The following is a 23,329-nucleotide window of genomic DNA, read 5'->3' as shown; positions in this document are numbered from 1 at the left end:
AAATGAGGGGAAATAAGCATACCAAAAAAACTGTCATTGGTTTTGTAAACTTGCCTAGTCTGGAGAATAATCTGGAGCTATTATATTCCCAAAGGGCTATAAAAGTGTGCATGCCCTTGGACACATCAATATCACTTCTAGATAAGTAGCTCTAAAACCAGAAAAAAAGGAAAAGAGACTAATAAGTACAAAAATGTTTCTAGCAGCTTTTTTGGTAGCAAAGATTGGAAACTGAGGGAATTTTAATCAATTGTATAATGGCTGAACAAATTGTAACATATGAATTGTAAATACTTCTGTATATGAGTGAGATTGTACCCTAAGGAATGATGAGGGATAGTTTCAGAAAATGTGTGATAAGACATATTTTAACTGATGCAAATAAGTGAAAAGAACCAGATCATTACACACCACAACAAAAACATTGTAATCATGATCAACTATGAATGACTTGGTTATTCTGATCAATATAATGAGTTAAACAGTTCTAAATGACGTGAGTTGGGGAAAAAAAAGTGCTATGCACCTGTTGAGATAAACTGATACCATCTGAAATTGGACATATTTTTTTCGCTTTTGGGGGGTTTATTTTGTGATATGGCTAATGTGGGAAAACATTTTTGATAACTTTATGCATTGAAAAAAAGTGCTATTCGCCTATAGAGACTGAGCTGATAAAATCTGAATTTGGAGTATAATTTTCTCAGTTTTGGGGGCTTTTTTTTGATATGGCTAATGTGGGAAAATGTTCTCCATAATTTCATATGTATATATTTTTCAGGTATACATGTATATATAATTTTACTTGCCTTCTCAGCGGTTGAAGAGAGCAGAAGAAAGAAAGATGATTTTAAACTAAAAACTTTAAAAAAGAAAACGATGTTACAAATAAATATTAAAATAAAAAAGGAATGTAGAAAAATATCATTAAAAATAAAAATTGGAAGATAAGTGAAAAAATAAAATGTTGGTAGACTTGTTTAACTAAGACTAGGAAAAAAGGGTTCAAAGAAAGGCTCAAGCCAAAAAGTAAATAAAAAATAAACATTTCAATACAAAGAATTTTGGATAGGAAAGCTAAATAGAAAGGACACAAAACTGAGAAAATACTTGTCAAATCAAGATAATCATAGTAACAACATCCTGACTTAAGAGAGTTAGAGAAACATTAGTTCAGAAGAAAAAGAGGAAATCACAAGATGACCCTAATAAATTAATGGATTAACGGATTAGACAATCTAATAAAAATAAAAATAGAGGGAAATAATGGAGAAAAAATTGAAACAATATATTTTTTAAAAAACAAGTTTTTCTTGATCTTTTCAAGATATCATTTTCTTGTATTTCTTCCTGTCCCTTTCCACATAGCAAATAGTTTATTTTGAAGACAGAAAAAGCTAAAGAGCAAAACATCAGCACAACTGATAAATACTTCTTAAATTTCTGAATAATATATATGATGTGTAATACTTTAGATATCATAAAACTTTGTTAAATCCATTGTTTGAATATTTGCCCCAATTTTCATTGATTAAATAGGATTTTCTACCAGACATTCTGCAGATTGATATACATTGTGCTTTGCTCTCATCAGACCTTATCTGGATGACTAAGTTCAGGAGGAAACTCTGTAAAAGAAAGATATTGGCAATCTGGATGGAATTGGAAATTTGGATGGAGATGGGCATGGAATCCATGTCCTAGGGGATATCGAAAGAACCAAAAAGGCTTATGCTTGTGAAGAGAATACTCAGAAGAAGAAAAAAAAAAAAAGATGAGGTATGAAATAAAATAGTACTTGAAAATCTGTTATCTTAAAGACCCCAGAAACCAAAATAATCAAAAATAAGAGGGAGTGTCAGAGACAAATGTAGGCTTGATATTAGAGGGGAGAAGAAATAACCAAATATGTCCCACAATTAGACTTGTCTCAATATAAAATTGGCTCCTTGGGAATCAATGGATTCTTTTTTAATGGAGGTCTTCAAAAGGAGGTTGAATGATTGAACATTTTTGGATATGTCACACTTGGGATTTTTTTCATCAAAATTTTAATTTTTGTTTGTTTTTGAGATCTTCAAAGATAGAGAAATTTTGAGCAAAAGGTGATGGAAGATGTGGTTTGAATATCTTTGTACATGTTCCATCATATGAGTGAAACCAGATATGGTTTTTAACTAATGTGAAGGGAAATGATAAAACATATTATAGATGAATTAAGTCATATAAATGCCCAGGGTAGAGTATGAATTTGAATCTGAAATGCATTTATATAAAAAGTAATGTGCAGGCATTTGGAAACAGAATAAATTATAGCTCAGGGTCAGCATATTTTTCAGAATGTCCACTCCCCAACCTATTATTTATCAAAGTCAGTTAAATTAACATAGGCTTACTGAGATAAAAGGAAAAAAGTACATGGGTGATTAGCTCTATTTAAACCACATTTCATACTCATTTTTCTGCATTTCATTTCAAATTCAATCTATTTCATGTGCAAGTCTGTAAAATATCAGAAACTAGGGATGCAGAACCATTCAGGGATAACATTATTCATCCTGTGGGGATTGACAGATGACTTTCAAGTTCTGTTTTTTAACTTTCTGTTTCTTATCTATATATTGAGTGTTACTGGGAATCTGACCATTCTCACCTTCATATTGATGGATCCCCACCTGAAAACCCCATGTATTTTTCCTTTGAAATTTTTCCTTTTTAGAAATTTCATTCACAAATGTTTGTATTCCCAGATATCTTTACAGCATGTTGACTGGAGATAATACAATGATCTATAATGTACATGCAGCTCAGTTATTTTTTTCACTTTCTTTGGGCCAATGAAACTTTCCCTTTTGTCTGCCATGTCATATAAGTGCTATTCCTTAAGTATAATCCATTTGTACACAACAATCATAAGCAGAAAAATCTGTTACCAGCTTCTCCTGATCTCTTGCACAGCTGCACTTATGCATATTCTTCTACCATTTAGTATCAATCTCCAGCTTGAATTTTGTAGTTTCAATGTCATTGACCATTTTGGCTGTGATTCATCACTGATTTTGAAGATCTCATGCCCTTATACATAAAAAAGATAATTGTCATCCTAGCTGTGTTATTACTCATGACCAAATCTTTTAAGGAGTATATCAAAAGGATCACATTTGTCACCAAGGGATAGTAGAATCCTGAGTTCATAATACCACAGTACAAGTAAAGATGACTGGTCCTTTTACTTTCTCTTATTCTTACTTCTCTACAGTCTGGTCAGTTTTAGTATTATCCCTTCAACTTTTCCCTGTCATCAGAAAACACTTGTGGATCCAAGTCCTCCTTTCTCCCTCCTAATTTTCTTCCCTACTATCAGATGCCATTTGATTCACTACTCTTGCCTTTGCAGTTCTTCGGCCTTAAATGTAAGATCTGGACTGCCTTGATGTTGAGCCCTCTTCTTGCCCCTAACAGAACATATTTAGGGAACAAATGCTTGAAAAAGCTCTCGTGAATTGGGAGAGTCCTTAGAGTTACTTAGTCTTATACATTTGTTGTTAAATTCCTTTATTACTGCTTATTCTTAAAACTGTTGCCAGATTCCTCTCCTAAATCTGAGCCTCTATTCTCCAGGGAGAGGTTATACTCGAGGAATAGAAAATTGGTATGTCATCAAAACACCCCCAATGCAAATAGATGCTATAATTAAGAACATATCCAATGAGTCCAGTTCACCATTATATAAATCCAGTTATTTAACTGGATAGCATCCTTTTCATTTGAATTCACTTCCTCCAAAGTAGACCTCTACCATTTTCCTGTTATTTGATTATGAGGTGCCTTTAAATTTCTTACAATTACAATTTGTTGTTTCCTACCTCACACTTTCTTCCCACCTCAAATCAAGCCCTACACTGCCAGTAGATATAGAAATAAATTGGATTTGCAGTCAGAAGATCTGAGTTCATTTCCTTATTTTGTGCTTATATGTCCTCAGATAAATCATTTAACCTTGCTCAGTGCCAGGTTTCTCTTCTCTAAAAATGAGATATCTTTCCTAAAATAAATTCATGATCCTATAATCCTTTTGGGTTTTGAGCTATTTATATACAAATTGGACTACAGATGTGAGTTTGAGTTTCCTCAGATTTGACATTTCACAATCTGATCAAGTCACAGAATGTTTACCTTGCTGGATCATCAATTTCTTGATGGAAGCACCTGACTTGAACACAGATTCAGAGTTGCTTTCTTCCTTGTTGATTAGAATAAAAAATCTGACCTCATAAATCCTTGGTGATTCTTTAATGATTGCTTTTGATGCCTGTTTTTTTTAAACTCCCTTACTCTTTGAGTTCAGAAAATGCCTTAATTTAGACTCCAAGAATCCCACCTTCAAATGTGACCGGAGCATTCTATTCCTGGAGTCAATCTGGTCTATATTGTGTCCACAGATATATTAAAGGCATCAGCTCCCAAGTATTAACCTCTCAATTTGAGCATTTGTGTCTTGGAAATCAGCAAATGCTCAAAACCCAGGTTGAGAGTCCCTAGACTTAAGAAAGTGATAGAGAAAACTGTTAATAATGGAAATTAAACAAAAAGGATGTCTTCCATACATAGATCTCTCCCACTAACTCATATGTCCTGGTTGTAACCAAAACACCATTGCCTTTTTTATTTCTTATTTATCATGATATGCTTTAGCCAGAATGTCTGAGTATCCCTATGAACCTTTCCATGTTGTTATCACCCTTAAAACTAGTACTTTCCCTTTGAGATAATCTTTAATTTGTCACATATAAATATTTATATCTATTTATCTTGTAGGTACATTGTTGTTTATATATTGTCTTCCCAATTAAATTTTGGGCCAAGTCTCCTTAATCACCAAAGATACCTTGGGTATAGATGGTATAGATGGGAATAGACATCTACATTTGTTTATTTGAATCACTTATCTTTACTGGTGTTATACCCAGAAACTCAGATTCATCTTTGTTTTTTGGACAGAGCCATGGACATCTATTCCTACTATTGTTTTATTCTAACTAAAGGGATTTAGGATATAAACAAAGCTCTACTTTAATCCATTTTACACACTCTTTTTCTCCTTAACTGAATTAACAATTCAATCTCTTTTCTTAACCCACAAATATTAAGGATTTACTGGAATCAATGGTCCAGAACTTCTCAATGAAGTTTGTCAAAGGTCTTAGTAGAATCTTGGAATCTGTCCCTAACTCCTCTGAACCTAAAAAACAGCCCTAGCAATTTTATACTGCATTGAGGATTCCTATATGCCTCTAGTGGGTGAAGATGCTCTACACCTTGACCAGAGAATATCCTTTCTATGGAATCAAATCTGACTCAATATGGCCCTTTAATAATCAGTGTCTATGGGTTCTTCACTCTTTTGCTTTATAGTTTATAAAACAAAAATCAGATTCTAAATCTATCATGAATCCCTAGGATTCCTTTCAAGGTGATACGAATGGGTAGATTACCTATAAACTTTGATGAAAGACCTGATAATTTTCTGCCAATTCTGTACTTTCCTCCATTAGAAAGAAGGCAGATATTGAGAGGAATAACATCTAATCATCAATCTGCCAAAGCGAATTAAAGTTTCCCAGGTTGAAGAAAGAAAGGGAGCTGCACTAAAATGTAGTGCCAAAATCTCCTCATATCTTCTGTACTTTTTTTCATTTTACATCATTATCAATACAACTTTTCCCTCCATGCAACTTTGATCTACTTATTAAAAACTTTATTCCTGCTTAATATTCCAATGGAGTCTTAATATTCTTTTAATTATACTGCCCCCTCAGCAGAAGGCACTATGTTTTTCCTCAGAGCTTTTTATTTATAGCACTCATATCAACTTATCACATTCTAATTTTCATTACATTAATTTTTTCACCTGCTATTTCTTCTTCAACTATGTTAAATAGCTATGTATTTTTCATCTTTATATTCCCCAAAGACAAAGGTACAGTATAAATTACAACATCATTGATGATAAAGATGGGAAAAAAGAAAAGGAATGAGAGTGACACTATATTAATTTTTTTCTGGAACAATTCTTAGAAGATATTAAAAATAATATTAAAAATCAAACCATAAAGCTCAATGTAAAATTAACATCAAACAACAGTGTGGTGCACTTAGTGGAAAACAACAAAACAACAACAACATGATGAATATCTCTCTGAGTAAAGCCAAAATTATGAGGAAGAAAATAACTGATTTGGAACTCAGAAATACATAGTGAAGAATAATTTGATATAAGAGAAATAAATTGATACATGTAATTCCTAGGAATAGTGTTATCATTAATCCAGTGTGTGTGTGTGTAGGGATGATGGTACCAGGAAGGCAGGAAGCATTAGGGAAGAATCAGTTTCCCAGGGCTGAGAATGTTACATTAACTGAAGGGATTCCCATGCTTGCCCTCTAGCCTATTTCTGTAGAACCTAGTGGTCAGGCAGTATTTGTGGGTTCTACTCTGTTCTAGGGTAATAACTTCTTTAATATGCCTCAGTTTCCTCATCTATAATAGTCACATTGGCCCTTTTAAGAGGCACTAATTGAAAAAGGAAAGAATTCATTTCAGAGGGAAGGTGTAGAACTGCTCTCAGAGGGACATATAGTCAAACCTCCCCTCCCATCCTTCTCAACTACACTGTTGGAGAAACCTGCTTTGGGAACATGTATAGAGAACTCTACCACAGGGTTGGCTACTTTGCCCTGTCAGCAAGCCAGTAGATCAGCAGAGAAGCTATAAGCACAAGGGGTAAAGACTATAACCCCCAAACACTAGAGTCTCTCAGGACCTGGCCACACCTCCCCCCAGCACCTGGAGAGACTCAGCATGATCTCAGCACACTTAATCTTAGCACAGCCATTGCTGTCCTACTGCTGCTTCACTGCTACTTCCTGTTGTCTGTAGAGACAGCCAGGAAATAAACCACTACCCCATAAGCAGATTGGAGCATTTTGTTTTGTTTTGTTGGTTAAAATGAGTAAAAAGGCAAAGTGGTCTCTAACTATAGATAGCTTCAATACTGAAAGAGAGCAGATTTCATACTCTGAGGAGTCCAAAAACAATTTGTCTCTGAATCCAAAGATGGATATGATCTGGTCCTCACTACATAAGGCTCTCATAAAAGAAATTAAAAAGACTCTTAAAAGAGAACTAGAAGAAAAATGTAGAAAGGATAGGGAAGCTTTGCAAGAGGGTCTGGATAAGGCATGTAACTCATTAAAAGATAGAGTGAGAAAACAAAACAACTACTCGAAAAACAGACTTAATGAATTGGAAAAAGAAAACAATGCCTTAAAAATAAAATTGGTGAAATGGAAAAAAAAATCCATAGAACAAAGCAACTCATTTAAAAACTCAATTGGACGATTACAAAGAGAAATTTAAAAAGTAAATGATGAAGATAATTCATTAAAAATCAGAATTGAACAAATGGAAAGGAATGACTCTAGGAGACACCAAGAATCAATCAAGCAAAACCAAAAAAAAGAAAAAAAATAGAAAAAATGTTAAATATCTACTTGGGAAAACAACAGACCTAAAAAACAGATCTAGGAAGGATAATCTAAGGATTATTGGACTCCCTGAAAATCATGATGAAAAAAAGAGCCTAGACACTATTTTTTCAGGAAATAATCAAAGAGAACTGCCCAGATATTATAGAAACAGAATGTAAAAGAGACATTGAGAGAATTCATCAATCAGTTACTGAAAGTGATCCCAAAATTAAAACTCCAAAAAATATTGTGGCTTAATTCCAGAGCTATTAGACCAATGAAAAAAATACTACAAGCAGTCAGAAAAAAACAACTCAAATATTGAGGATAAGGATTACTCAGGATCTAGCAGCATCCACATTACAGAATCGAAGGGCCTGGAATCTGATATTGTGAAAGGCAAAGGAACTTAGTATGCAGCGAAAAATAACTTACCCAGCCAAACTGAGCATTTTCTTCCAGGGAAGAAGATGGACATTCAATTAAATAAGTGAATTCCATTTATTTCGGACAAAAAAACAGAGCGAAACAAAAAGTTTGACCTCCAAATATAGGACTCAAGAGAAGCATAAAAAGGTAAAAAGAACTCTCGAGAACTGTATTTCTGTTATGAGTATACATAAAGAATACAGGTGTAATTTGGTTCTACTGCTATAATATAAAAAAAGGCTCTAGAGGTAGAAAGAAAATTATGCCAGAAAAAGGGAAAAGTGTAGGTACTACATCTCACAAAGAGACAAAGGAAACCTATTATGTCTAAGGGGAAAAAGGGAGAGGGACGAACATAGTGTGATTCTTACTTTCATCAGAATTGGCTCAAAGAGAAAATATTAGACACATTCCACTTACAGAAAAATTTCTCCCACCTCATTGAAATATGGGAAGGGAAAAGTGAAAAGGAAAATAATAGGCTAAATAGAAGGGAATACAGAAATTGTAAGGGAAAGTTTTAAGAAAAGGGGAGATACTCTAAGGGGGGGAGGGATCCTAAAAAGGGAGAGTTGCATGAGGCAAGTGGTGTTCATAAGTTTAATATTGAGGGCAGGAGTAAGGGGAAAGGAAAGAGAAAAGCATAATCTAAGGTTAACAAGATGGCAGGAAATACATAATTAGTAATTTTAACCAAAAATGTGAATGGGGTAAACTCCCCCATAAAGCAGAGGCAGCTATCAGACTGGATTAAAAGCCAGAATCCTAAAATAGGTTGTTTACAGGAAACACATTTGAAGCAGGATGATACATAGAGAGTAAAGGTAAAAGGTTGGAGCAGAATCTACAATGCTTCAGGTGAAGTCAAAAAAGCAAGGGTAGCCATCCTGATCCTTGGCTCAATCTTGGTTGATTTCCTAGAATTTTTTTTTATCATAAACAAATAGGAATAGTGTTATATCCACTTTAACTATTTTTATGACTCTAATATTTTGTTTTTTCTTGCTATTATTGGATGACCTAAGGGGAAGAGAATAGCTATGACAAAGGGAAGATAAGTAGATTTTAAAATATTTAGATGACAATTTCAAGCAAAAAATTTTTGACACTATATTTTTGTTAAGGGGAGAGGAAGTGGTAGGGAAGAGACAAAAAGACAAGATGAAAGATATATGGCAATTTACAAAAAATTTTATATAAAATGCTATCAAATAGATTATAATTTTTTTTGGGGGGGGGACTGAGGTTGTTGTCATTAAGTGACTTGTCTAGGGTCACACAACTAGGACACATTAAGTGTCTGAGACCAGATTTGAGCTCAGGTGGTCCTGACATCAGGGCTGGTGCTCTATCCACTGTGCCACCTAGTTGCCGCGATTACAATAAAATCTTTAAAATGATTATTCATTATGGCCAGGATGGATAAATTCCAAGAATACAGAATTGGTTTGGATTAAATTATGTTAATAGCTATGTGTATATGTATGCATGTATGTCTATATGTGTGTACATGTGTATGTATGCTTATGTGTATTTATGTTTCACAAAACTGGAATACATATTGAAGATGTTTGATAAAATCTAGCACCTGTTACTGTTAAGTACTTTAGAAATCATAGAAATAAATGGTCCTTTTCTTAAGTTACCAAATAGTATCTATTTAAAACAAAAATCAAATATTCAATGATATGGAGAAATGTTAGAGGACTATTCAATATGATCAGTGATAAAATAAGGATGTCTACAAATTTTTATAAATTGGTTTATAGTATTGATGTTTTTGTATCATTAGTATGATGAGCACTGGGCAACAAAATAAATATTTCTTCAATTATTCTAATTATTAAAAACCTTCCTTAAGGAATATTTTGTAATTATATTTTGATGTCTTGAGTGATATAATAACTAGGTTGAAGTTAGTGATGAAGAAGGTGCTATATATTTTGCTAGCATTGTTGAATGTCTAAGAGACTCTACAGAATGATGTTTTTACATATGAGGGACATGGGGTAAGACTGAAAGTTAATTATCTTATCTAATCAATTTGTAAATTTAGGAATTTGGTGAAAATCAAAGCAAAGCAAAAGAACATAATATAAAAAGCCCAAACCCTTTACTGAAATGGGATCATAACAGGACATAAAAAATCATGAGCGAAATAACTGCATATAAAGAGAAGGAAACTTCAGCATCTCAAAGAAAGTAGGATAATTGTATTATTATTTTCTCTGCTCTCAATCAGACATGTCCTAAGGAAAGCTCATGAGCTCCTCCTGGACATTCCGATACATTCTCCCTTAGATAATGTAGAAACTGAATGTAAGATGCCAATGTTTTATTGCAGCATTGAATTCTGACTTCTGTATACTTATTCTGTGTCTAATGCTATTGTTTCTCCAACTCTCTATGGACACTGAATTCACAATTGCCTGGTGAAAATCATTTACCAAAGGTAATCACATGGAAGATTCATTAGTAATTGTTGCATTTGTGCCTCCAAGGACTTTTTGTTTGGGCCCTGAGTTGATCCCCATGGCCACACAGCAAATTCAACAGATTAGAGACATATCCCTTGTTAGCTACAGTTGAGAGAGAATCTTGCCTTCTTATTTAGGCATGTGAAGACAGGACCTCACAGATTGTTCTTTTCATAATGGTTCTGTCTTATTTTCAGTTACATCAAATGCATGTAAATATTTTCTATCCTGAGAAAGTTCTTTTATACATTGAAAGTTGAAAGATAGTAAAGGAAGAAAGGGCTAGGACAGGAATCTAGATTATTTTAGAAAGTATAAATAAAGAATTATCCATTCCCAGTCCTGCCTGCCTGAGAGTAAAAACTTGTCTGGAAACCCACATATGCTTCTCCATTAATATTTTCCTACTTAGCATTGTCACACTTAGTCAAAAATAAGCATTATTTAAGTGCTGACTATATGCCAGGAAGAATATTAAGCACTGAATATTTGAAAAGAAGTAAAAACATAGCTCCTGTCAATCAAGGATATTTAGGGTCAAAGTTCCCAGCAAGAAATGAAGCATTTCCAAAACTGTGAGTATTAAAAGAGTTCTTTTCCTCTCATGTAGATGTAGGAATGGAATGTATATGGTTTTTTCCATAATGAAGAACCAAAGAATGTAGAATGATCTCTTTCAAAAAGTTTAATCATTATTGTGGATCATTCTGAGTGGAAATCCAATCAGTATTGAGATTTTTTTCTTTCTTCTGAATTACATGCCATTTTGAATTTTATCCTTCGATGAGAGTGGGACTATGAGACCATCTCTAAGGATTGTGAATTAATTGTGTGGTTGGAGGTATACCTGCTGAAAAAGATACCACTCACATGTTTACTCATATGTGAATTCACAAGTGTATCCAACGTAAAGTAATTTTGGAAATATCTCCTTTCAGTGTATAAGAGTCTTATTCGAATATGTGAACATTCTGTAGGAAATTCACATTCTGTTTTAATGATCAACTTGTAAAAGGGTTAGTTAGTTGAGGGGTTTCTTTTTTAAGGGACTCTGAAAGAGTAGGCAAGTAAATATAGCACTAAAGGAAGAATGTAAGGGTAAATAAAATTGACCTTTAATGTTCAGCAAAGGGAGAGCAGAATAAGAAAATTGATTTGCTGGGAAAGGGCTTTAAGTAGATAGAGCTTTTTGGAAAGAGCAGAGGATGGCTCAAGGAATTCAAATGGTCCTTCCTTGTGTCTTCTTTACTAGAATATAGAAGCAAATATCACTTCTTCTCTGATCAGTCTAGCCAATTCAATCAATATTCCTTGCTGTGGTCCAGGACATCTAGTGATGTTTTGTTTCCCAACATGAATAATAGGAAATTACATAAATCATGTTAGCTGTAAGACAGGAATCTCCATTCTCCAAACTCAGGAAATGTCATTTAGGTATTGTTGTGGGAAATATTGTTGAACAACCAAGTAAAATTCATAGCTAACTGGGGTCTTCTTAGAAATCTTTTTCCTACATATATTGAGTGATATGACATATGGCGACTTAGAAGAGAAAGACTGTAAGGAGGAAGATGCACCAAAGAAGAGTTCTATATAGTAGTCAGCAAAGTTGAATGAGAATTGAGAGAGGATCCAGCAAAATCTTGTTTCTATTTTCCAAGAAAGAGTAAGTGTGAGAGAGGGATATAGAGTGAGAGAATGAGAAAGAATGTGTGTGAATGAGAAAGGGAGAGAAAGAGAGACAGACAGACAGACAGACAGAGTGAGAGCAAGTTAGAGTCCCATAGTCAGAGACAGAGAGATACAGAAAGAGAAGAGAGAGAGAGATAGAAACAGGAGAAAGAGGAGGGAAAGAGGAGAGAGAGGAGAGAGAGAGAGAAAGGGAGAACATTTTAGAAGGTGGAATTTTTAAGAAAATAGTTAAAGTAATTTTTAATAATCAAAGAAGTTATTTTAACTTTCATTTAGATATTGCTCTAAGATATGCAGTTTTGTCCTATAGTGCCATTTTGTCCTATAATGATATCAAGATGCTATTATTTTATCCATTTAACTTAGGAGGGAACTGGGTCTTACAAAGATAAAATGATTTACTGATGCTTCTACAACAATCTGTTGTCTGAGGCAGAATTTGAACACACTTTATCCTCACACCAAGTCTAGAGCTCTATCCTTTGCTACTAAGATATAGCTTATGAACAATATGCTATTGTAACTTTTCAGGCATGGAGTTGTCAATCTTTTTCATCCAGGAATTGATGAAGAGAAAGATTACCTAGAATTTAGCAAAACATTTGATAAAATAGCATACCATTATTGTAAATAGAAGAACTATATAGACTGCATGATAATAAAATTAGAAGTATCTAGAGCTTGTGGAATGAACAAAATCAAAAAGCAGTCAATACTAATTGAATTTCCTTTTCAGAAAGTACCTCTTCTGAGGCCACAGGTACACCCTATATAGTGAGTTACAGGAATGAATGAATGAAGCTGGCATGCTTATCCAATTTTTTGATTAGAACAAGTTGTGGAGAAACTTAGTACTCTGTCCTCTTTGAAAGGACAGAGTGAGAATCTTAAGAGAAACATTCTAGAGCACTGTATTAAAATTCAATACAAGTAAATTATTTCATTCCTTTGTTACAAAATAAGCTACAGCAGAATGACATGGTGGGAGTTAGACAGCAGATTGTAGGGAAAAAAAAGATATATTGAAGAGATTTAATGGGACATTGCATGGTCAATATCAATTACAAGATGATGTGGAAGCCAAAAGAGGGTTACTTATACACTTTGTAGGAATAGTGAGGTGAGAGTTGCATTGTTATGCTGCCTCACCAGATTTCATCTGAAGTACTAAGTTCAGTCCTATGTGACACCACTAAAGAAAGACATTGGTAATATGAATAGAGTTGACAGCCAGGATAGGGATGAGGCTGAGTCCATGTCCTACCAAATATTAAAGGAACTGAGAAGGTGAAAGGAAAGACTAAGGGAAAGAGATGTTGCATGGAGGAGAACAGAATAATTATCTTCAAGTATTTGAAAACTTATCATGTTAAAGACCTCTATTTAACCAAAGAAGAAAAAACAGTGGAAAGATCTTGGAGTTTCAAAGAGACAAATTCAGCTTTGATATCAGAAAGGAAAAGAAGCAAGTAAAAACTTCTCAACATTTAGCACTTTCCCAAAATAAAATAATCTGCCTTGAGAGTCAGTGGATTCTCTTTCATTGGAGGTTTTCAAAGAGTGGCAGAATGATTGAGGCTTTGCTAGATATGTTATGCTTGGGATTTTTTAATGTAAAAATTATTTGTTTTCTGTTCGTTTTTGAATACACCAAGAGTAGGTACTGTATTTTGTCTTTCTATGTATAGCAAGATCTTAGTGTGATGCCTGGTTCATGGTAGGCACTAAAAAACTTACTGATTGACTGAATTAGATGACATATCAACTGAAGTCTCTTTCAATATGGATATTCTATGATTCTTTCAGAAGAAATGGAAGGACAAACCTGTTAGGAATGCCTCTATGGGAAGAACTGAGAATCATAGAATTTTTTAATCTGCTGCTTTTGAAGCTCCTTCTAGAAGCTTCTTATGACTCAGAAAGTTCCCTGAATGATAAGCCCTAAAAAGACTTTATCTCAGGCCTTCTATGCTCTGGGTCTTACAATCTTCTTAAAGAAAAGGGATGATCACAGAGAACTTTGAGGAAATAGTGATGGAAAATTTAGTTTTGATATCCCTACACATGTTCCATCATAAGGATGAGACTACATATATAAAAATATATACATGAATGAACTCACATAAATGTCCAGATTAGAGCATAGATTATGAATCTGAAATGTATTTACATAAAAATAGGGTGCAGATATTTGTGAATACAATAAATTATAACTCAGTGACAAAGATGTTTTTGAAAAATACTTAATCTCTTACCTATTATTTAGCAAAATTAATGAAATTTACAAATGACTATTGGGTTAAAGAAAAAAAAAAAACTTCCTCAATCTACATTGAATTTTTAATTAGTTTTGCTATGTTCAGTTTCAAATCCAAACTTTCTTTTTTATATACAGATCTATCAAATATCAGAAACCAGAGATGCAGAACCATTCAGGGATTACATTATTCATCCTGCAGGGACTGACAGATGACCCTCGATTCCAAGTTTTACTTTTTATTTTTCTTTTTCTTACCTATATATTGAGTATTACTGGGAATCTGACCATTATCACCCTCACCTTGGTTGATGCCCACCTGAAAACTCCCATGTATTTTTTCCTTCGAAATTTTTCCTTTTTAGAAGTTTCATTCACAAGTGCCTGTATTCCCAGATATCTATACAGCTTGTTGACTGGTGACAATATTGTGACCTATAATGAATGTATTGCTCAAGTGTTTTTTATCACTTTCTTTGGTTCAACAGAATTTTTCCTTTTGTCAACCATGTCTTATGACCGCTATGTAGCCATCTGCAAACCCTTGCATTATACAACCATCATGAGCAGTAAAGTCTGTTATCAGCTCATGCTGAGTTCTTTGCTGGCTGCATTGATACTCATCCTCCCACCACTGAGCCTGGGCCTCCAGCTTGAATTTTCTCCTTCCAATGTCATTGATCACTTTCTCTGTGATTCATATCCAGTTCTCAAGAATTCATGTTCTGATACAACATTTTTAAGAAAAATAATTGTAATCTTTGCTGTGTTATTACTCATGACCACGTTAGTCTTGGTAATTCTATCTTATGCTTATATTGTCAAGACTATTTTAAAATTCCCTTCTGCCCAGCAAAGGAAAAAAGCTTTCTCCACTTGTTCTTCTCACATGATTGTAGTCTCTATGACTTATGGCACCTGTATCTTTGTCTACATAAAACCACCTGGGAATGAAGAGCTAGCTTTGGACAAGGTGGTATCAGTGCTTATGACCTCAATTGCTCCTGTGATGAACCCGTTTATTTACACTCTGAGGAACAAACAAGTCATACAAGCCTTTAAAGACTTTATCAAAAGGATCACATTTGTTACCAAGGTATAGAGGAATCTTGAGTTCATGATAACAGACAATACAACCAAACATGATTTATCCTTAAATCCCCATCCAGGATTCCATCCTGGTTTACTTTTTCTTATTAATTATCCACTTCTCTATAGTCTGATAAGTTTTATAATTATATACTCAACTTTTTGATTTCATGGAAATACTCATGGATCCAGGCTCTCTTTTCTCCCACATTAGTTTTCTAAAGCTCTTCCCTACTTCCTGCCACTTGATTTACTATTCTATCCCATGCAAGTCCTTGTCTTTAAAAGTAAGTTCTGGATCACTGACATGCTGAGCCCATTTTTTATCTATAAGAAAACATATATAGAGAACAAATGGTTGAAAAAACTTTTTGAATTGGGAGAATCCTTAGAGTTACTTAATCTTACATATTTGTTTTTAAATTCTTTTATTTTTGATGATTTCTAAAGCTATAACCCATATTGCTGGCATTTATCTGAACTTTTATTCTCCAGGGAGAGCTTATTCTTCAGGGATAGGGAATTGGTATGTCATCAAAATATCCCTTATACAAATAGATATTGTAATTAAGAATGTGTCAAAAGAGCCCAGTCTGTCAGCAACTATGACATTTCCTTTTCAACTGGATATCGTTCTGATCATTTGAATTAATTTCCCCCAAATTAGATTTCTACCTTTTCCCTATGGTCTTTGCTTATGAATTATCAACTATTATTATTTGTTGTTGTTTACCTAAAACTCTCTACGCACCTCACCCCCAGCTCTGCACTGCTTATGGAGTATTGTGATAGAAATAAATTGGATTCACAGTCAAAGGATTTGAGTTCAAAATGCTATTTTGTGCCTGTGGGTCATTATACCTTGCTCAGTATCAGTTTTTCCTTCTATAAAAAATAGATATCTTTCCTGTGTAATTGTAACTCACAATAATGTAATCCTGCTGGGATTTCTGCTGTTTATCTCCAAATTGGCCTACAAATGTGAGCCTGGGTTTCCTCAGATTGGACATTTCACATTTTGATCAGGTAATATGAGGTTTACCTTTCTGGGTCTCACTTGTCTCTTCATGGAAGCATGTACCCAAGCATAAACCTAAGGTTTACACATGCTTCATTCTTGTTGGACAGAATAACAAAGTTCTGAGCTTTAAGAACTGGATGATTCTACAATACTTTTGACTTCTGCTATATAGATTGATGACTCTTTGAGACTAGAAAATGGCTTAATTTTGATTCCAAGAATTCCACATTCACTGTGACCATAGCATTCTATGCCTGGGTTCAATTTGATCTAATACTATGTCCTGAGGCAGATTGGGAAAGCAGCCCAATTAGATCAAGTATGCATTGAAGAGATCCTTGCTACTGTTACCAACACAATTGTGAAAGAATTGAGAGACAATTTTGTAATCCTTTTTCTTTTGTATTTCATGTACCACTTTAGGATCTATGTTTGGCTTCTTGAAAATCTTGGCATACTAGAGCATCATACTGTTTCAACCAGAATTTTTATGAAACAACTCATAGCTCAATTGGTAGCTGAGAGATACTTGTTAAGATTACTTATACTTTCTCCATCACCACAAGAAATCAAATTCAATATCAATTGTAGAGTAGCAGCAGTATGTGATTGAAATATTTAATATTTGAGTTTCTTGGCAATTATATTTCTAGACTTATTGAACCCTATCAGAAGAAACACATCCTTAAATCATTTGCTCTGAATGATTTCTATAAATCCTGGCAAAAGAAGTCAGGCTAAAATACTTCTTTCCTAATATCACAGGATCCAAAGTAGCTGTTGAATCCCTTACTGCATATATTTTTGAATGCAGGAGGAAATGGCCTATTGATATTAGTATATTACTTATGTTTTTCCTAACTCTTTTCAGGAATAAAAAGTTCATATTAACTAAAGTTTCAAAGGCCTATTGATACTGATGATCTTTATCCATATAGAATTAGTTGATAACATTTTTATTTTAACATACAGAGTAAAGGTTCCATATTTCTTACAGACGTGATCTACCATTAGTGATTTTGGGGATCTATATTTTCATTACATTATTAACAAGATAGTAAAGTAACTGAATTCCACAAAATTTTCTAATTCAAAAATTTCATTAAAAAGGAATTATATAGCAAATATAAAGTAGCTAAATGCTGGATCCATTAGATTAAAAAATAAACAGAAAGGAAATCTACTTGTGTTAAAACCATCATGAAATAATATAAGTTAACTAATACTCAGCTCCTATTCAATGTTTTACAGGCTACTTGTTAGGTACAGTGAATACAAACAATTTTGAAAGCTGGTGGTTCAAGGCATGTCTGTAGAGGATCTTGCCTCTTTTCTGAATGTCAGTGATTTAGTTTGAACCTATCTTACCCCTACCAAAAGCAGGAGACAATGATTTTTCCTAACCATAAGAAATAAAAGAAGAGTAGTTGGAAGGAAGACAGCAGCATAACAAAAGAGGCAAAAGAAATAAGATTTTCCACACCTTAGGAATAAGTTGCAAGACTAATGCTGGATAGTATTAGTTCCCATTCCTTCCTGAATTTATGGTTTCCATCCTGTTCCTCCACAATCCCCATCACACTAAGTTGCTGAGAAAAATAATGGCTTATCCTTGGCTTTCTGTATAGCATTGTAAGAAAGTAAAACAAAGTTTGACCAAGAACAGGAAGATAAAAATTAAAATGAGAGAAAGCCTGCATATTTATCTAGTTAGCAATCATATAAATTAAAAGAGAAGCTGCAAAATGCAATTAAAATTATTAAAAAATAAAAAGAAGCAATAGCATGGCTATGCTAAATTAAATTATTTATTAAGCTTTATTATAATAAATGTATAATAAATATTATTGTAATATTTATTAAATATTAAATATTAGGCTATGAAGGAAGTGAACCAAAAACACATGATGAAAAAGAAAATTCTTCCAACTCCTCATGGAAAGAAAGTACTGGATGATTCAAAAAAGATACAAAGTAAAAAAATGTAATATTAAAAATCAAATCATATTTCTCAATGCAAAATTAACACCAACCATCTATTTAGCATAAAAACATGAAAATCTTTCCTAATAAAGGCAATGTTACAATAAAGAAAATATCTGATTTGAAACTCAAAAATACCGAGTGGAAAAATGATTTGATATAAAAGAAACACATTATAATTTTAAATGAACACAAAAATAGTATGCAAGATAAATCAAATGAACTTTTAGATGGAGTATGAAAAGATCACTTATAGAAGTTCATCAAAGAACAGAAGACTTTAAAAAGCAGAATTACCCACGGAGAAAATAAGGATTTCATAGGACATTAAGAAACAATAACATATATATATATAAAAGAATGAAAAAAGGGGAGAAAATGTGAAATTTATCATTGGGGGAAAAAAAACTGGCCCAGGAGAGATAGTTTAAGAATTATTGGACTGCTAGACCATGATCACAAATACATCTTTGGCATCACATTTTAAGAAATTATCAAGGAAAAATGTAATACCTTAGATGCAAAGGATAAAATAGATGTTAGCAAGACCATTGCTAATATACCAAAAAGAGATCAAAGAAAAGGGGGGAAAAAAGACCTATATGCATGAAACTATTTATAGTAACTCTTTTTGTGATGACAAAGATTAGAAATTGAGGAAATGCCCATCAATTAGATAATGGTTAAACAAGTGGCACATGATTGAATGTACTATATATGCATACTATTGTGATGTAGGAAATAATAACGGGGATAGCTTCATAAAATGCATGAGAAGACATATTTAAACTGATCCAAAGTGAAATGAGAAGAGACATAATTTTTCTAAGTACTGACAATTTTGTAATAATGATCAACTGTGAATGACTTGGTTATTCTGATCAATTGAATCATCTAAATTATTCCAAATGAACTGATATGAAAAAAAAAGTGGTTTAAAAAAGTGGTAAATAGGAGGAAATTAGGTAGGTTAATTGCCTGGAAGAGAGGGTTTGCTTGTATTTTAACAGAGAGAAGGAAACAGATGGAGAAGGAAACAGATGGGTAGCAACAAGCACCTGGAGAGAGACAGAAAAAAAAAAAACACCTCAAAACAAAGGAGAAGATCTAAAAAACATCTGACACTGAAAGAACATGGCTGATAAGAAGACTGTTAAAGGACTTGAAAACCAGCAGAGATCATTGGATTCCTTGATATGAAAAATTGTTGATGAAGACTATTGTAGGACTTTAAAAACTTGCAGGAATCATTGAATTCATGGAACATGAATTAATGGATAATGGACTTATGGACATGTATAAATTCTCAATTTATGATTATTTGATCATGTTATTTGTTGCATCACTTCTAGCATGTGTTATGTTACTATGTATTTATGTAATTTATGTAATTATGTGTAGTATCTCCCATATTGATGGATTTATATATACCTATTTCAAGGTCATGACCACCCTACGTTTTAAATCAAAAGAAAGGGGGAGATGTTAGGTTCTTACTAGGTGGTAAGTTGGTACTTGGCAATTCTCTAGCTCAGAATTCACACCTTTAGTTCACATTTTTTTTGAGGCTGGGGTTAAGTGACTTGCCCAGGATCACACAGCTAGGAAGTGTTAAGTATCTGAGACCAGATTTGAACTCGGGTGTTCCTGAATTCAAGGCTGGTGCTCTATCCACTGTGCCACTTAGCTGCCCCAGTTCACATCTTTAAAAGGAGTTTATACCTTTAGTCTTCTGAAGGGAGTTTACACCTTTAAAGGAGTTTACACCTTTGGAATACCCATAAGCCCATTCTTTGGGAGGATAAAAAAGGAGGGCAGTCAGGAAGGAGTCAGTTCTGAATTGGGTGAAGAAGAAGATGTCCCATAGATTTGCTTATCCTGACTAGGACTGATTCTGAGCCTTTCAGAGGAGATAGTCTGGACCTTGACAGAGAATGGAGAAAAAAGTTATGATATATGGATGTTAGGGGATATTATTGTTCTATAAGAAACAAGGAGGCTGATTTTAGAAAGGCCTGGAAAGACTTACATTAACTGATGCTAAGTTAAATGTGCAGAAGTAGGCAACATCATTATTATACAGCAATCAATTCTGATGAATTTGCCCTTTCCAAAAATGAGATGATTGATGTTGCTTCCAATGATTTTATGATGAAGAGAGCCATCTACACCCAGAGAGAGGATTGTGGAAACTGAATGTGGATCACAGCATAACATTTTCACACTTTTTGTTGTTGTTTGCTTGCATATTGTTTTCTTATTCATTTTCTTTACTTTTTGGTCTGATTTTTTTTGTTCAGCAATATATTATATAAATGTGTTTACATATATTGGATTTAATATATATTTTAACATGTATAACATATACTGGTTTGCTTAATATCTATGAGAGGGGATGGTGGGAAGAATGGGAAAATCTGAAACACAAGACTATGCAAGGATCAATATAGAAAAAATTATTCATGCATATATTTTGAAAGAGTTTTTGAACCAGAAGCTTTAGGCTTTGGATTTATAATATACTACATTACTAAATTCTTTTATGCTTTTCCACTGATCAACAACTCTATTTCTTAGCCACTAGCAAAATTATGTTTTTCTAAATACAGTTCTAGATCTGGTGTGGCTGAGCTATCTTCCTTGTATTTTTTTCCATTAATTTCCTTGATATACTTGACCTTTTCTCCTTCCATATTTTGTTATTATATTTCCTAGCTCTTTATATTAATTTCTTGGTAGTTTGATTGGTTTACCAGTGAAAAAAAGAACACTAATTTAAATAAAATTGTCATTTTTATTACATTAGTTCAGCCTACCGATGAGCAATTACTATTTTCCCAATTCCTTAGACCTTTCCTTATTTGTGTGAAAAGATTTTGTTATTGTGGTCATATATTTCCTGGTAGAATCCCAAATAATTTATGGGAATTAAATTTCTCTTTTTTTGTTATAGCTTTTTATTCTTTATCTTTTTTATTATAGCTTTTTATTTACAAGATATATGCATGGATAATTTTTCAGCATTGACAATTGCAAAATCTTTTGTTCCAACTTTTTCTCTCCTTTCCCCCACACCCTCCCCCAGATGGCAGGTTGACCATGACCAATACATGTAAAATATGTTAAAGTAGAAGTTAAATACAATATATGTATACATGTCCATAGTTATTTTGTTTGACAAAAAGAATAGGACTTTGAAATAGTGTACAATTAGCCTGTGAAGGAAATAAAAAATGCAGGTGGATAAAAATAGAGATTGGGAATTCTATGTAATGGTCATAGGCATCTCCCAGAGTTCTTTTGCTGGGTGTAGCTGGTTCAATTCATTACTGCTTTATTGGAACTGATTTGGTTTATTTCATTGTTGAAGATGGCCACATCCATCAGAATTGATCATCATATAGTATTGTTGTTGAACTATATAATGATCTCCTAGTCATGCTCATTTCACTCAGCATCACTTCATGTAAGTTGCTCCAGGCCTTTCTGAAATCATCCTGCTGGTCATTTCTTACAGAACAATAACATTCCATAATATTCTATACCACAATTTATTCTCCACTCTGTTTCCAATTTTTGGTCATTACAAAGAGAGCTACCACATTCTTGCACATACAGGTCCCTTTCCCTTCTTTAAAATCTCTTTAGGATATAAGCCCAGTAGTAACACTGCTGGATCAAAGGGTATGCACAGACTGATAACTTTTTGAGCATAGTTTCAAATTGCTCTCCACAATGCCTGGATGTATTCACAATTCCACCAACAATGCATCAGTGTTCCAGTTTTCCAACATTCCACATTTTCTTTCCCTGTCATTCTAACCAATCTGACAGGTGTGTAGTTGTATCTCAGAGTTTGTCTTAATCTGCATGCAATTTCTCTTTTTAATCTCTTGGCACTGGATTTTGTTAGTATTATATAGAAATGTCTATGATTTGTGGTATATTTTATGTTCTGAAACTTTACTAATGTTAACTATTTCAAGTCGTTTACTAGTTCATTCTCTAGGATTCTCTAAGGATACCATTATAGTGATAGTTTATTTTCTTTACTTTTTTTGGTTTCACCAAGAGATTTTTTCACATTATAGAAAAGTGGGAGGGGAAAGGGGAAAAAGGAAAGAGTAGACTAAATAAAAGGGAAAACAGAAATAGTAGGGAAAAGGTATAAGACAGGGTAGGGTCTCTAAAGGGGGAGGACTGCTTCAGGCAAGTATTGCTCATAAATAAAATACTGAGAAGGAGGGAAAGGGGAAAAGAAAGAGAAAAGTATAATTTGGAGTTAATAAGATAGCAGGAAATATAGAATTAGTAGTTTTAACCATAAATGTGAATGAGGTGAACTCTCCCATAACGTGTAAGTGGATAGCAGACTGCCTTTTTTAAGCCAGAATCCTACAATATGTTGTTTACAAGAAATACATTTAAAACAGAGCAATACATATAGAATAAAAGGAAAATGCTGGAGCATAATCAATTGTGCTTCAGGAAAAGTTAAAAAAAAAAAATCTCAGATCAAGTAAAAGCAAAAATTGATCTAATTAGAAGAGATAAGTAAGGAAAACATATTTTGCCATACCATAGATACCATACCATACCATACCATAGATAATGAAGCAATATCAATATTAAATATACATATATGTGATGTAGCATCTAAATTCCTAAAGGAGAAATTAAGAGAGTGAAAGAAGAAATAGACTGCAAAACGATAATAGTGGGAGATCTCAATCTTGCTCTCTCACAACTAGATAAATCAAACCATAAAATAAATAAGAAAGAATTCAAAGAGGTAAGTGCAATACTAGAAAAGTTGATAGATCTTTGGAGAAAATCAAATGGAGACAGAAA

General features: G+C 33.4%; 1 protein-coding gene across 1 annotated transcript; it reads left to right on the top strand.

The window, feature by feature from the left end:
- The first annotated feature begins 14,548 nt into the window (after positions 1 to 14,548).
- On the top strand, positions 14,549 to 15,487 carry LOC141542767 (olfactory receptor 6C2-like). The gene has a single exon (XM_074267351.1). The coding sequence runs from the start codon at positions 14,549 to 14,551 to the stop codon at positions 15,485 to 15,487; it is 939 nt and encodes a 312-aa protein (XP_074123452.1).
- The last annotated feature ends 7,842 nt before the right edge of the window (positions 15,488 to 23,329 follow it).

This window comes from Sminthopsis crassicaudata, chromosome 5 (genome assembly GCF_048593235.1).
Source record: "Sminthopsis crassicaudata isolate SCR6 chromosome 5, ASM4859323v1, whole genome shotgun sequence".
Classification (NCBI taxonomy): Eukaryota; Metazoa; Chordata; class Mammalia; order Dasyuromorphia; family Dasyuridae; genus Sminthopsis; species Sminthopsis crassicaudata.
This window is presented reverse-complemented; position numbering and strand designations above follow the sequence as displayed.